The 15,803-nt window shown below is 34.6% G+C and overlaps 1 protein-coding gene across 1 annotated transcript; it reads right to left on the bottom strand.

Moving 5' to 3' along the window:
- Window positions 1–342: 342 nt before the first annotated feature.
- Window positions 343–5,356, bottom strand: LOC131853459 (hatching enzyme 1.2-like). Its single transcript, XM_059204352.1, has 6 exons — window positions 5,239–5,356; window positions 3,935–4,144; window positions 3,187–3,296; window positions 1,928–2,123; window positions 845–981; window positions 343–530 (listed from the first exon to the last, which is right to left on the bottom strand). Exons 1-6 carry the CDS (start codon window positions 5,354–5,356, stop codon window positions 423–425), a joined length of 879 nt encoding a protein of 292 aa, XP_059060335.1. The 3' UTR covers window positions 343–422.
- Between the last annotated feature and the right edge of the window lie 10,447 nt (window positions 5,357–15,803).

The raw sequence follows: 15,803 nt of genomic DNA on the forward strand, positions 1-15,803 counted from the left end.
TCATACCAATACAATAAATGCAAAAATATCTTTGCCTCTCTGTCAGTATGTTGTCATTTGATGTGTAAACGGCTGATAGATTCTTAATGAAATTTGACATGAACAGTGATTATCACGAAGACAACTGGTAGGGAATCAGTGGCAACCGTTTATCTAAAATAAATATTCTGGGAAGAATTGAAATTTTAATTAAGGGCTGCCAAAAATATAAACAATAATAAGATTACATAAAATATTTAATTTTCTTTTGATTATAAATAAACTTTTGTAATCAGGAAATGTCGTAAATTATGCTTTACTTAACAAATCAGAAAATACTTAAATAAATTAGATTGTAATTGTGTCCAATGAACGGAACTTAATCTCGTTGAGGTTGTTTTGAAGTCCAAAATTATGAGCTAAATTTATGCGCTAGGGTGTTGTTAATTTTCGTCTTTGTTCCAGGCTCCTGAGCATTGGTAGTGTCTATTCAGCCTCAACCAATCCAGGTCGGTGACTCTCTGAAGTTGACCCATTTCTCCTTCGAAAGGCTGAAACAATAGCAATATTAAAAGTGGATCTGAGAAAGGGGAATGTGGATGATTGACCCCATTGTTAGCAATGTAACATGTCAGATGGACTTCTAAGCAGTTCCCCTAGAAACCATCGTGGTAAATTGCCTTTTGTCAATATGGGCTGACAGCTCATTTTATTATGCTCCACTGATCAGCGTAAACCGATAGCACAGGTACCCTGCTGCTCCCACGGTGCCCACGTCAATCAACCCATAAAAAATCTACTCAATTTAACTGAAAATTAAAATGGTTAGTCTATTAAAAGAAACTTCAACAGCAGTAGAACCCACCCTGAGCGGCTCGATGGTTGGTAGACCGTTAATACTGAATCCGTACGGGCCGTAGTGCATGCAACTAGTGTACTCATACGGCAGCTGAAGATTGCTCACCAAGTTGTTTTCGTATTTGTTGAAGTTGTGCTCCTTGCCTGTTAGCAAAAACATAAATATTGTCTTAGGCAATCGGAATGACATACAAACTGACCGTTGCTGTTCATTCCTCTAATAGTAGGCGGTAACCGTCGCCCAAACTATTAATATACCGCTTAACCGTTACCACTCAGGAGGACTACAATATCAGGCCTCTTATTCAATCACTCAATGTGTTATTGAGAAAATGTGTGATCCCTTCAACCGAACCACAGCACACAAAGTAAGCTGGTCAGCAGCTAAAATAATTAAGCTAAAAAAGTTGTAAAAGCTGAAACTGCTTTACTGAAGAAGAATTTTTTTAGTGAATCTATGTAAACACTGTTAGTGTTACAATGTTATTAGAAAGTCGGCTGCATGGGTAATGTTTCTCAAGTATTTCATCATTGCAGCTTTGCTTTGTGAGCTGTATTTCAGCTAAAGTTTGAGATTACGCAGTGAAATTACAGAAGATACAGGCAGGATACTTTAGTTCTTAGGAATGGCAATGCCACGCCGTGGCGGTATTCAGGTATTTAGGCGATGGCTGCCAATTAACAATTACCACTAGGTGGCCGTCAGTTCGATAAAAAGTCTACATAAGATTCCAAATTACATAAACAAGAAATCGAACTGGTCAATTAGCTAGCTTTATAAAACGTGTTTTGGGAGTAAAATTACAATGCACGAAAGACCTTAGTTCCCCAGCCATCTGGTATGTTAACAATAGGATTTTTACTTAATTTTAGACGTGAACACCTACTAAGTACACAATTACAAAACTGCCCTTTAAAAAAATAGAAATCAGTCGAGTTTCTTGCCAGTTCTTCTCAATTGGATCTGTCTACTAAATTGAACATAGGGAAAAAATATTGATACAAAACATTAGACGTTCTTAAGTGTCTAAAATATCCTACCTGAATTTAGTCCTACCAGGTTTTAATTTGATTTGATAGAGAAACCAACCACTCTCAATGTTCTCCCACGCAATCCGGACGTAATCATCTCTATTGTAGGTGGACTGCATGTGAAGGAAACCGAGCACGTGCAGCCACTCGTGGATGATGATGATAGGGTTGAAGCAGCCATTGGCAAGGTTCAGGGTGTGCACGCCTCGGGTCGCCCAGTAGCCGACAGACGCGTAGCAACCATCCGGTCGGTTCTGTTACAACACATATTAGAGATACAATTTCATTTCTCCATAAATAAACCATACAGACCAACCAGACATAGTACTACTTCAGGACTAGTAATACTTTTCAAAGAAGACATTTCGTTTATGCACGATTGGGCTACAACCAACCATAGGATGTATATTTTCAAAGTGCAGAAGTTATAGGCATTGTCAACGGACTATATCGTAAGATAAGCATTGTCATACCCATATATCTCTAGGTTTATCTTTATATTAAGGTGGCAATGAACGAGACCGCATTTAGATTATTTTCGATATTAACGTTGCAATAAAACCACTATCTGGTTGACACCATTTTGTATGTCAATTTTAATTTATTATTAAATCACCGACCATACATGTAACAGATAACAAATCATATTAATCCGAGATACGTAGCCTCACCCTCTACACCTAAATTGACGGCCTCGGTGGTCTAGTAGTTTAACTCACTGCTTTACTTCCAATAGTCGCAGGTTCAATTAATTGCACGGTACAAATCATTGTATTCACGACTATGGTTGTTTGTATTGGTCTGGGTGTTTTATATGTATGGATTTACAAAACAAAATGTATCTAATTATTTATATCAGTTGACCCATAATACATGCTGGACTTAGCTTAGGACTAAATGGCTTTGTGTGAATTGTCCATGGATCTAAAATTTATAACAATATGTGAATAAATCAAATGTAATTTTATCCACAATGTTATAAGTTAATAATGCATCATTATCTTATTTATATATGTAGTATGTTTATAATGTATATATATATATATATAAATATAATATGTATGTATGCTCATAATTTGTTTGTATGTAGTATATTATCACGTATATGTATGATCTTATATGTATTTAATATAATTACATTTAATTTATTAAAACTAAACCGCCTTCGAGTATCTCTGCACTCCCTAAGGTTGGCTGGTAGAGAATGCTATTGGCATTAAGCCCGCCTATTAAATAAATAAATAAATTGAACTCCTCATCTGGGATTGCAGTCATTTGGATATATATTTTTTATTATTACAGTTTTAAAATACGTACAGTGAGCCTAACGAAGTTCTGGTCTGCTGAATTTCTGTAACGGAATCGAAGGCATGAGTTCCTCTCGATGTCATCAATGGAATTGATAATAGCTAATTCTTGGGTGGCAGCTGTAAACAATAATTAAACTATTTAGTACCTTAAGTAGTATTAGTCAAATGACAGTAAAATTGCAAAGTATGGAGCTATGGTATAGAGACATGACACTACTGCTCCGAAATAGCAAATATGAGGAGCAAATAACGACGTGATGTCCGTCTGTTCATGTATATAAGCTATCGTTACTTTCCAGAAGATAAATCGTCAGCTATTTGTCACCTTTTAGTCACATAAATTATAACATAAAGTTACGACGTAGGAATGTTTCTAAACTATAGTATAATGCGCCGCTTACTAATTTCTCGGTATGCCTTATGGTTGACTGGTAGAGAACCCCCTTAGGTGTTAAGTTCGCCATATATATACATTTGTATTATTAATTTAAGGCACTAATACAATATACACATTTATATATTGTACTAGGTCTGGCCGCGGTTTCACCCGCGTTAAATTTCAATATATAAACTACAATAAAAAAAATATAGCCTAAAAATATAGTAGAATTTCATCAAAATCCATTCAGTAGTATGAAACGTAAAAGTGTAACAAACATCTACCCATATATTATTATGATTTGTGCATTAAAGTTTGAATAAAAATAAATAAATAAAACTATTGAAACTTAATAGTAACGTATTCAGATACTTACTGAATTCTCCAGCACCGAACTCCCACACGACAATATTGTCAGGCCATTTGGTATTCGGAAAGATATAAGCATTCCTGCTGCTAGAGAAGTCATCCACCAGAGCTGCAATTTGCTCCTCATCCAATACTATGTCACCCTCGTACTTGCCGCTGTTCTCCCACGCACTGGCCAGCGGGTTGCTGGCCATTCGATTCTCGAGAGAGGAACCATCTGTCGATGAAAATTAAGCTTCAATTCGCTTCTAATTCCTAGACTCCTAATACTTTTGCGGGGGATATTTCCTGCACGCCTAGATGAAAGGTCCTTCAATGAGAACCATGCTGGTGGTCTTGGCAATACCTTGGCGATATATTCGAGGAGAAATAGCCGTTATTTTTGGCCAGTAAGAGTCCAGCAGTCCTCTAGGAAGATATTCATGAAGAAAAATAGAAGACTCTTAATACTTTAAGAATACAATTAATTAATCTTGCTGTAAATGATAGGTATTCTATCTAAAGTATAACTAGCTAATAGTGTTAAGAACTTATGTAAAAAATATATATATATTTGAAAATATACATTCCTTGTCTTTCTACATTAGAAATTATCTTTGAATATTAGAAAGAAAAAAGAAAAATTTTGACTTCATCGTGAATACATGATATATTTTACGTTCCTCATTATTATTGCCCTATTATTGAACCTAATTAGAATTCCAATTAATTATCTATATTAATTATATATATGTATGTTGGGTTTGCTGTACTGCTCAATAAATAAGTATCTTATAAATAAAGATTTTAAATATTTCAGCTTAACTACACAGCAGCATGAACATACGTAAATATTATTAATCTGTAATTTCACTCTGTCCGAAGAGATATAGATATCTTTCGTGTAGAATTCTCTAATAATGAGTCGACAGAATTATATTAAAAATATGAAAATATGAAATTGATAAAAATATTTTTTCCTTCTTTCGTATATCATATAGGAAAGAAGAAAATAATATTAATAATATGTATTATAAATAAAAAAATATAATTTATGAAATGTTTGTTGGTGAGAGTTAGTGTGAGGTGGTTACCTCTATCTCATATGTACTCGTATATGTATCTCTCCCACCGAACAGCTTTGCTTATGATGTGAAATTTCTGGATATCACGATATTACACTGTAGTCCTCAGAAATGGCAATATAAGAGAGGTGACACTTTCCATCTAAATTATCGCCACCTATTACGTAAAAAACGCGCTCTCCCAGTTTTCATGAAAAGTAGTTGTTGTATCAAACAAAACCATTAAAAAATGTATGTATTTTGTAACCTCGTCTAGTGGACTCTAAGAAAGTCCTGAAGTCGTCGATCTCCTGCCTCGATCTGGACACTGTAGGTCCCGCGGCCGCGAGCCCAACCAAACACACGAGTGCCACTGCTTTTATCATATTTGTAGAGTGTTCTATATTTAGTATAAGCCGCTATATATATGGACTTTGTAAAATTATCAATGATTATTTATTTAATATAGATTAGGTTTCCATCAATATTGATCAATATGTTTAGAGCTCCAACGGACACAACATTTCATTATTTGTGTACTAGCAGTACAAATGCGGCTGAAAATACTAGCAAAATCCGAAACATACAAATCTAGAAGTACATTTTCTCTATTATACTTATAAATAATAACATTTACTACAACATTTTATTAATATATAATCTTGTAATCTGAATATTTTTTTATTGGAGCAAAGACTTGTAGCACTGCGATCTGCATAAATGTATTATGCTCGGCCTTTTTCAAAGTTGGCTACCTAGACCCGCCAGGGGCAAGAATTGAAGGAGAAATGGTTATCACCTCACTTATCATAGATGAAATGATTATACTATTCTAGCTACACACCCCGGCTGCACTGGTGTACATGTATTATACATATAAACCTTCCTCTTGAATCACTCTATCTATTAAAAAATCCGCTTCAAAATCCGTTGCGTAGTTTTAAATATTTAAGGGGGTCTTCCTATGTGATGGGTTGAAAAAATCGATTTTTTTTTTCATAAATTGCTCCCTTAACATGTCTAGAATACGGTAGTAAAGCGATTTTAGAAAATTCGAAGTCGTTTTAAAGATACAGCAGGTAAAAGAAAGAGCGGTTCGGAGCGGTGAGTTGGCAGTTAGAGACCGGGCCTATTGTGTACCGTCGGCTTTATACCTGGCCTCCCTTTTATTAATATATTTGTTTATACAAGTTTAGACACGTTTCTACAGACTTAACCCTTAAGTTAATTTTGTATAGTATACCATACATACAACTTTATAAAATTCTATGATCACTATAAATAAATTTTTAACTTCGTTTTATTAACACATAACATTTCTGGACGTTTATTTATACTTCAAAAATAAAAATAGTCGTTTATCTGTCATAATTTTAAATCAGTTGTGAAAAATAACCATCAAGATGCGCCGCTCTGGTTTAACTAAGGTAAGTTTAATTTTATTTTTATGTTTTTACCCCTAAATATGTATGTTTATTATAAAATTCGCATGCCTAAAAGTTTGTTCTTACATATTTTTATATAGATAGATAGATAGATAGATAAAAATTTTATTCACGTTAAAGGCACACACACACACAAAAGGCACTGTAATAATAAGAACAAAAATAAAACAGATATACACATTACATTAGTGAAGTCAAACAAAATACAATACACAACAATTATACAGATAAAATAAAATGCAATACAGATAACAAAAAACGGTATGAGTAACGTAGTGTGTGTGCATAGCCCATACGTAAAAAGGCAGCACCTCAGTGTATTGTTTGCAGCATACAAGCAGCAAACCACTGATATTCAGGCACTGCCCAGAGACATACGCGAGGACGCATGTAACAAGACCACAGCTTGTAATCAGCCCTATTACATTATCATAAATATTAATATATTAAAAAAGAAAAAAAAAAACTATATTAAAACAAGAAATAGGTATAACATATAGGCATAAAATATATAGGAAATTATTATCAATTCATATAATAAAATAAATATGAAAAACAAAAGAGAAAATAGAATTATTGCATAAGAGTGTTAAGTGTTTAAAAGGAGTGTTGAGTGTTGAGTGTTGAGTGTTACCACTATCAAGCAACCAAAACCACTAATCAAATATTGGGGAAAATGAAGAAATATATGTACATTATATGTATATGCTGTTGTCGCTATGAGAATTAGCATGTTTTTGTCGTGTTTTTTACTAACGTATATTATACTATACAATGCCGCAGCTGCAGTAATCTACCTTTCGTCGATGCTGTATAGAATAATATACATTGCTAACTTCATGGGACCAAAATGGTCTTGGACTTTCCTATAAAATTTAAATTGCAAGTAAATTTAAAATAAAATTGTAGTGATGTTTGACTGCCTCGTTGATATAGTGGTTGTAGAAAGCGATAAACAAAGTTGTGGGTTTGATTCCCACAAAAAATACTACTATTATTATTACCGCATGACTATCTACCTATATAAAGAGACAAATATTATTACATACATTATTTACCTATGTATAATAAAATGTAGTATGGCTTTACTATGGTGATGGTTTTTTGCATGTTTCTTTTGCTTTGGTTTTAGACTGCTGAGTGAAAGAGCTAGGCGTATTTTATCTTTGGTGCCTGAAAAGAATGCAAATTCCGACACAAGTGACGGCGCTAGTAGCGGTGATGAAGCTGGAATGATTGGATCAGCAGAGAGTTCTCCAGCGCCATCGATAAATTCCAGTCTCGAAAGGTTAAACCTCCTACAAATCTCTGATGATCAGATAGGAACGCATGTAGATGATATTTATGTCGATACAACCGATGTGCCTCTTACACCTATTCTTACTCAACTATTTCCTAATCCATCAGAAAGTAATTATGATGCTCTACCCTCAATTTCATCTTTGCCATCTTTGCTTTCGAATCAACCAATTGCATCCACGCCTGTCAGGACACCTTTGACGCGCGCTCAAAAAATGAAGCGCAAATCTCCAGAAGCGCAAAATCGCAGAAAAATCTTTTCGTTGGCAAAGAGCTCAATTTCAACACAAGGCTGAAATAGCAGGCCCTACATTTTTGGAACCTGTACCATCTGATTGGCCACCTCTAGATTATTTTTATAGATTTTTTACCGAAGAATTAGTAGATACTATTACCATTCACACAAATTTATATAGCGTACAAAGAATATGAAGATCTATAACAGTTTCAAGGGAAGATATACTAGACATTTTGGCAATAAATGTTATGATGGCTATTGTAGTTTTGCCATCATACAAAGATTATTGGAAAAAGTAATTTTTTTATGGCAAGGTAGCACATGTAACAGATCAGGTCAGATCAACGATTTTTACATTTTACCAATAATTCTGAAGCCGATACATTAGATAGATATTATAAACTACGTCCTATAATTGATAGCATTCGAACACAGTGTTTATCCGTAGAAGAAGAGAATGCTTTTAGTATTGACGAAATGGTTATACCGTACAAAGGGAAGAAGTCGTCGTCAATATAACCCAAATAAGCCTTGTTGCCGATGGCAACCTTTTTGATAGTTTTTATGTTTTTTATATGTATTTGAATTTTATATTTTGACGTTCTGTTTTTATATACTATTTGTTTTCTTATGCCATATTGTCTTTATATTTTTGCTAGCGAGCTGATTACACCTATTTTACCTCACCTAAGAACGTGTCTCATTTTTAACCAGCCTTAATACAGTCCATCCTTCCTTCCGTAACATTGTGGTCCTTTCTTTCGCCGTCTTTAGTATTATAATATATTAAAAAAATCTAAATTTTTTCTCCGACATGAAGACACGTTCCCAAACGAAGGGTGAGAGTAGTCAGCCAAGAGCGGAATCCTCCGCGGATATAGTTGGTGAGGAATCCAGCGCGCCGCTCGAAACATCGGGCGCAGCACGCTCTTTTATTTCAGGTTCCACTACTTCATCTTCCACTGTCAGAGCCCGTTCCGTAGCCGCTCAAGTCGAGCATGCAAAAAAGCTCTTGGATTTGGAACGAGCCGCAGCTGCGAGAGAAGCGAGCGCCAACAAAAAGAAGCGGAGAGAGAACGACAATTACAACAAAGAGAACGTGAGGTACTCGAATTGGAGCTATCCGCTCAACTAGCTGAGATTGAAGCTGAAGATGAACGTAACAGTCGACGTAGCGTTCGTTCCTCTATTAAATATGTCCAGGGTTGGCTCAACAAATGTGTGGATGTTGCAACGGAGCCTAGGGAGGTGGTCATTCCCAGTCGTACTGCCCCTGTTGGTATTCAAGCCACCGGTAGTTCGGCTCTTGTGGATTTCCTACCTTCTACAACGTATCCCCGCAGTCGTACCCCTGTTTCGGAGGTCACTTATTCGCGCCTCGGTACGCCTGCCCTTGTGGATCGCGTCTCTGTTTCTAATAAATTCACTAACAGACATTTGACTTTTTCAGAGCCCCAATCTACATATCTTCAATCTTCAGGTCCTATTAATGCGGTGCTGGCTGAATCATCGGCACAGTGTAGTTACCAGTGTCCTCAGGGAACAGTGACTACAAATCAGTACCCAGAAAGTAATATTTGTTGTAAAAATAATACGCTCACAGGTAATTCAGATATTCGTTTATTAGCAAAGGCAATAACAACTTTAACAAATAATAACTGTCCTTCTCAACATATAGATGATCGCCTACCTCCCTATGATGGTAAGCATTTAGGTTCGTTTATTTTTAATTGGTCACTTTTAGCTGATTTTTTGACTAGAGAGGTAAATATCCAGTTGCAATTTAGCATCATCATTAATCATCCTGGCAGTTCTTTCGATAATTATTCTAAAATAAATTCTAAAATGAAAAATTCATCATCACATACATTTTTTTTGAGTGACAATGTTGATAATACGCATGACAAGACATTAACATGTCTTTATTGTCAGCAGTGTCATGTAATAGATATGTGTAAAAAATTTATTTCTCTCACACCTCAAAAGAGGTTTGATTGGTGTAAAAATGAAAAAGTTTGTAACCGATGCCTTAAGAAAGATTTACATAGACATAAGTTTTGTACTAGAGGTGATTGGTATAATAATTCGGGGTGTATATATATACATCATAAACTTTTACATTTTTTGTCGGGTGTGTCGGGGTCCTCCGTCAGTAATAATTATTTTACTATAGAGGATATATCTAAGCAAGACCAACCTCGAGCACAGATTTCCCTGATTTCCGTAGTTTTTCCTCCGATAATGACAGCCGAAAAGTATGAAAAAGAAACGGTTGCTCATTCATTTATTGGTCAGACTGTCAATGAACTTAAGGCTTTACGGCCATTGTTGTGTGGTTTTTCACATTCGTCAAATAATGTACCAGGGACGGATTCAGAAGTTAATGTAAATTATTATTTAACAACTTCTGACACTTTAGAAATAGACAAATTAAATAAAAATAATTGTAAGTTAGACCCGACAGGAATAGGTACTAAAATGTCTACCTCTTCCGCAGACACGCGAGCGATTTCTATTTTATTAAATTTGGCACAACTGATGGGCAACCGTAGCCAAACTACGAGGTCGGCAGCTTCAAGAAGCCTCACATGTTTGCCTTCTTCAACAACTGAAGAGATACAGCGGACTGGTTGTCGGAACCATACGCCAGAGCCAGGTATCTTCATGCATCGAAGAGCTAGTAGCAATAAGCTACTGTGGTCTGCCAACACCTCGAGGTATTAAAATAGATGTTGCAATATTGGGTCGTTTCGAGAAGAGGGACACTACTACAAAATTATCTGGGATAACTTGCACAGCCTTTCTGAGTACTATGACAGTTCCTGAGACATTGAGTAAGCTGTAAGGTTAGAGTATTTTATATACCGCAGCCAATTACAACATTCGTTTACGCTTTATCTCTTCTGCAGCACCGTTTATGGGTGGCACTTGAAAACGCCTTGTCAGAAATGTGAAGTGCGCCCTGAAGTCATCATTGCATTTACACTACGAGTTTTTGAAGGGATGCTAAAAAGTATTATTATTGTAGATGCAGAAGTCTTAGCCAATTCACGTCTATGTCCGTGATCTTCCCTTGTGCACACTGGTTTAAAGAACATTAAAATGGATACTAAAATCAAGGACTGATAGAAATGTCTCTTATGCGTCGGAGTTACTGGTCCTAATTTTAGAGAGCAACCTTCCTCGAGGTAGCTGACTTAAAGGCAGAGTTTCGGCGGTCCACACTGGCAACGATGGCGGTCCACCCTGGCAAGTCTCATCGATGTCAAACCACTGACGGAACACTGCGTTGAGCTCCCAAGAAGCTGGTGCGGTTGCCCATCAGCTAAATTGGGGAGGATGTTGCCGATGGCAACCTTTTTGATAGTTTTTATGTTTTTTATATGTATTTGAATTTTATATTTTGACGTTCTGTTTTTATATACTATTTGTTTTCTTATGCCATATTGTCTTTATATTTTTGCTAGCGAGCTGATTACACCTATTTTACCTCACCTAAGAACGTGTCTCATTTTTAACCAGCCTTTAATACAGTCCATCCTTCCATCCGCAACACATGGATATCATGCTTTAAAAATAAGACACGTTCTTAGGTGAGGTAAAATAGGTGTAATCAGCTCGCTAGCAAAAATATAAAGACAATATGGCATAAGAAAACAAATAGTATATAAAAACAGAACGTCAAAATATAAAATTCAAATACATATAAAAAACATAAAAACTATCAAAAAGGTTGCCATCGGCAACAAGCCTTGTAAATGGGGCTTCAAAAACTTAATCAGGGCCGGTGTATCTGGCATCATTTACGACTTCTTGCTCTACGCGGGAGATGACACTTTTAGAGACATTACATTTACTGAAGAAGAAGAGACTGTGGGTGTTGGAAGCAAAATAGTTTTAGCATTATCTAAGGCCAGGCCAGGCAAGTACAATATGTGCACAAAATGTAAGGTTCACCTTTGTTATGTGAAGAATCGTAACTGTTTTTTGGAGTACCACCGCAAGCAGTAGGGTCTTCAATTATTACAAATTATTATTATGTAAGAAATATTTTTTTAATAAACATTTTTTCTTCAATCAAGACAGTTATTTTTATTTAAAATCATGTAATAATCAAATAATAATAATCTTTTGGTATATGTTAAAAACTAATAGTAACATTCCAACTCTCCCTAAACATAGCAATGTATAGCATAATATACATTCCTAAAAATGCGATAATCACTACACGTGTAGCAATGTATAGAATAGTATACACCTTGTTTTTCCGAAATTATTATGTCACGATTTTTTTATTTATTTTTTTAATGTTTTATATAACCCAAAGAAGCTAACTATATACATTTTTTTTGCTATTTCTAAAAAAAGCAATCTTGCCACGATAAGGGTTAAACAGAAATTTCTATTGTTATAATATTTTACCGAAGTTATTTTAGTCTTGGTTGAACTTCGAAGAGAGCAACAGCTACAAATTATTTTTTTTCATAATGAGTGTACGGAAAGGAAGTACGAGTGGAAATGTTCATCCTGGTCGTAGTAAAAAAAGAAAGTTTAGTGGAAACCGTTTTACCCACCAAAATGATACGGTATTTACATCAGCTTCGGCCAAAAAACTTAAAAATAACATGAACATCAATGTTCCCATCGCTTCGAATTTCGCATATTGCATTTTGGAGTTTGTTTCTGTATTTGCTGCAATCTCTGAAATAGTTATATGTAAAACTTGTAAAAGTGACGTGTCTATTTCGCGATCAAGTTTCCGAGGCCTAGGCTTTAAAATTATTTTATCGCGTGAGTGTGAAAAACAGACAGTTATAAACTCAGGCCCGTTGTTGAAATTGCTAGCTACGTAGCAGTTATTATCTTTAATGAAGGTTTTCAAGGTATTTTAAAAGTTATGTCGATTATGGGATGCCCTGTTGGTCGTGAAGCCCAAGCGTATGTTGAGAAACGGGATGAAAAGCGAATCTTACGCTCTGAGCGGCGCGTAAGTGATGTCGTTAAACAAGCCAGGATTGACTCAAGAGCTGAACAATCTGCTTTAAAAGAGTTTCACGAGGAAGAGGAAGGAATACTCTATGGACCAGGCATCGCCGATTGAGAGTAAGTTGATATTTTAATAGTTTTTAACGGACTTGAAACTTTAAACGCGTTTTTCTCAAAACTGTGTTTTTCAAACTTTCCTCCATTGTATCTCAGAAACGGCTGGACCGAATTACAATTGAAATTTACAGGGCACACTCAATATATGTAAACGCATGGAATGAACTATTATCAATCGAAAATTTTCAAAACTTCGATTTTTTTATAGCAAAAAAAAAAAAAAAAAACGCCTAATTTGCAACTTTTATTTCAAATGTCTATCAAAAATCCAATTTTTTTTTTATATTCATTTGATTATAGGTCATTCCGTGCTTTTAAGCCTACAAATTAAAACGCCGTTTTTTTTTTTTTTTTTTCAGATAAGCCGATCAGCCGGAATCGTGGAGGAAGTGGGAGCTCTTTTTTTCGAGGCGGGGGTGTTCAGAGCGCTGTAACTCTAGTTTGACTGAATATTTTTAGCTGAAATTTTATATTTATACTGTCCAAATATGTGTTAATAAATGATAAAAAACTTGAAGCTCTAAATATTTACTGGTCGTAGAAAAAAAAATCCAAAATATCCCTAAAAAACAGGCCGTCACATAGGAAGACCCCCTTAAGCATACATAGGGACGGACAGACAGCGACAGCGACTTTGTTTTATACTTTGTAATAATACATACATACAATACAATATTAGTGAGTTTAATTTAATCGTGTAAATGGCTTATTATTAACGCGTAGTGATAACGTGGACTGTCTTTACACTGAACTTAAATTTAAGTTGTGTGGAGACATTACAAGGTTAACAGAAATATTACAAGTAGGTACAAACTAGTACTACGTCCTATAGTATGGATTGCTAATATTATACATATAATAATAATATCTATTTATTCAATCGTCATCAATGTACAAGTCATATGCAGTCCTGACTCCTAAACTAGCGTAAACTGTAGGTATGTCAGGAGTCAGCCATAATAGTAACCTTACATTACATTAAAGCATATTCTATAGTAGTTTGCATTAAATTAATATATGTTTATGACATACTAACTATTCGGATTTTTAAACTCAATTAAGTACACGTAATTAATGCACTTAAACGGGTTTTAACACTTATTTTTTTTTTTTTTTTGTTCTTCGACTGGTAACACCAACGACAGTTGTCTTTATCAGCTGGCCGTAATAAATAAATAATTTTTAATAGTTTATCACACGAATATTATAGTTCCGATATCATTATTAGTGATTTAATAGTGCAATAAGTGTCGATTATTGTTTGTGTACAAATTGGAGGTGTATTATTTGCAAAAATCGACATTAAAAAATACTGTACCGGCCATCTGTCAAACTTCTTTCGTTGGTAAACAACTAAATATTTAAAACTATTCTATAACTATTTGTTGGAGTTATTCAAAGAATTTCATAATATATACAAGTTTTATACAAAATATTCATATCAAGTTAAATTAATATTAATAATTGTGAAGTTCAGTTGTTGCGTACGTCGAAGGAAAAAAAATACCCACAAATTATATTGTAAGTAATTTTATGTTTTATATTAATATAATTTGTAGGAAAGGAGCACAATCTAATTCCATTTACTTAATCTTATAAAATATAGGTTGTGTATAATATATCTAACAGAAATAATTAAAAATTTTAAGACCTAAAATAAGTAAGGTTCAGTTGCTGTTCTCGTTGTGATACTTTGTTTCTTTTAGAAATAACTCACTTCACTCTCCCTAGTAACTATTCATATATTCAATAATGTCACTATCTACCCGTTCCACAACTGCACGGCAGACAGAGATGAAGTTTAAAGTAGCCCTACAAGAACTTCAGGCATCCAAAGATCTTAGTGACAAGTTGATCAGGGAGAGAGAAGAGAGTGAAGATGAAATTTTAAAAATTATAAATAAAAATACACTATTAAAATCTGAACTGTCAGAACTTCATAATAGTCATCAGGAAGTTATTGAGCAGCGGGATCAGCTTCAAGAACTAATAAGTAGCTTTCATCAGTGTAGTGACACCCATGAGCAAGCCTTGAGGCGTATCACTGAATTGGAGCTTGAGTTAAAGCAGGCCTATTCTAAAATTAATGATCTAGACACAAGATTGGAATCTCAGCGAAGTAATGAGATTAGTAATTTATATGAGGAACTTATTAGTGTTGACTGTGTGCCTCCTTCAACTACAGTTCCATACACTCATCCTGTTGTGATTGACCATACTAGTGATACATCTCCTAAATTAGGCAACTATAACAATAACATTTGTATGTTGAGTCATAATAAATTAAAAAAATATTTAAAACTAAAAAAGTTTATTATTAGGACTCGGAATATATTAAATAAGCGTTGTAAAAAGGGTCAGTTATTGAAAAGAAATACTTTAAATAATTTAAAATTGCATGATTATATTAATAAGTGTAATAATAAGTTATTGGAAAGCCAAAAGTTATATGACATTGATACAGACTATCTAACTTCAAAAATCAATAGTTTAGAATCTTCACTTCATGATTTAAATACAAAGTATATTATCTCTCAGAAACAAATCCAGGAGCATATTTTAGCAATGGATGATCTGATTGATGTCAGTAAATACAATGCTGACCGTTTTGAGTCGTTGACTAAGCATTGTACATGTAATCACACAAATATATCAAATAATAATTCAGTTATAACTGTGCTGGAAAATGAAGTTCAGGGTGTTTGTGCCAGTGACTGTAACCCTAAGAGTAGCACAATGATGTTCTCT

This window comes from Achroia grisella, unplaced genomic scaffold (genome assembly GCF_030625045.1).
Source record: "Achroia grisella isolate CSIRO2021 unplaced genomic scaffold, CSIRO_AGI_Agris_v1 utg902, whole genome shotgun sequence".
In the NCBI taxonomy this organism is placed as follows: domain Eukaryota; kingdom Metazoa; phylum Arthropoda; class Insecta; order Lepidoptera; family Pyralidae; genus Achroia; species Achroia grisella.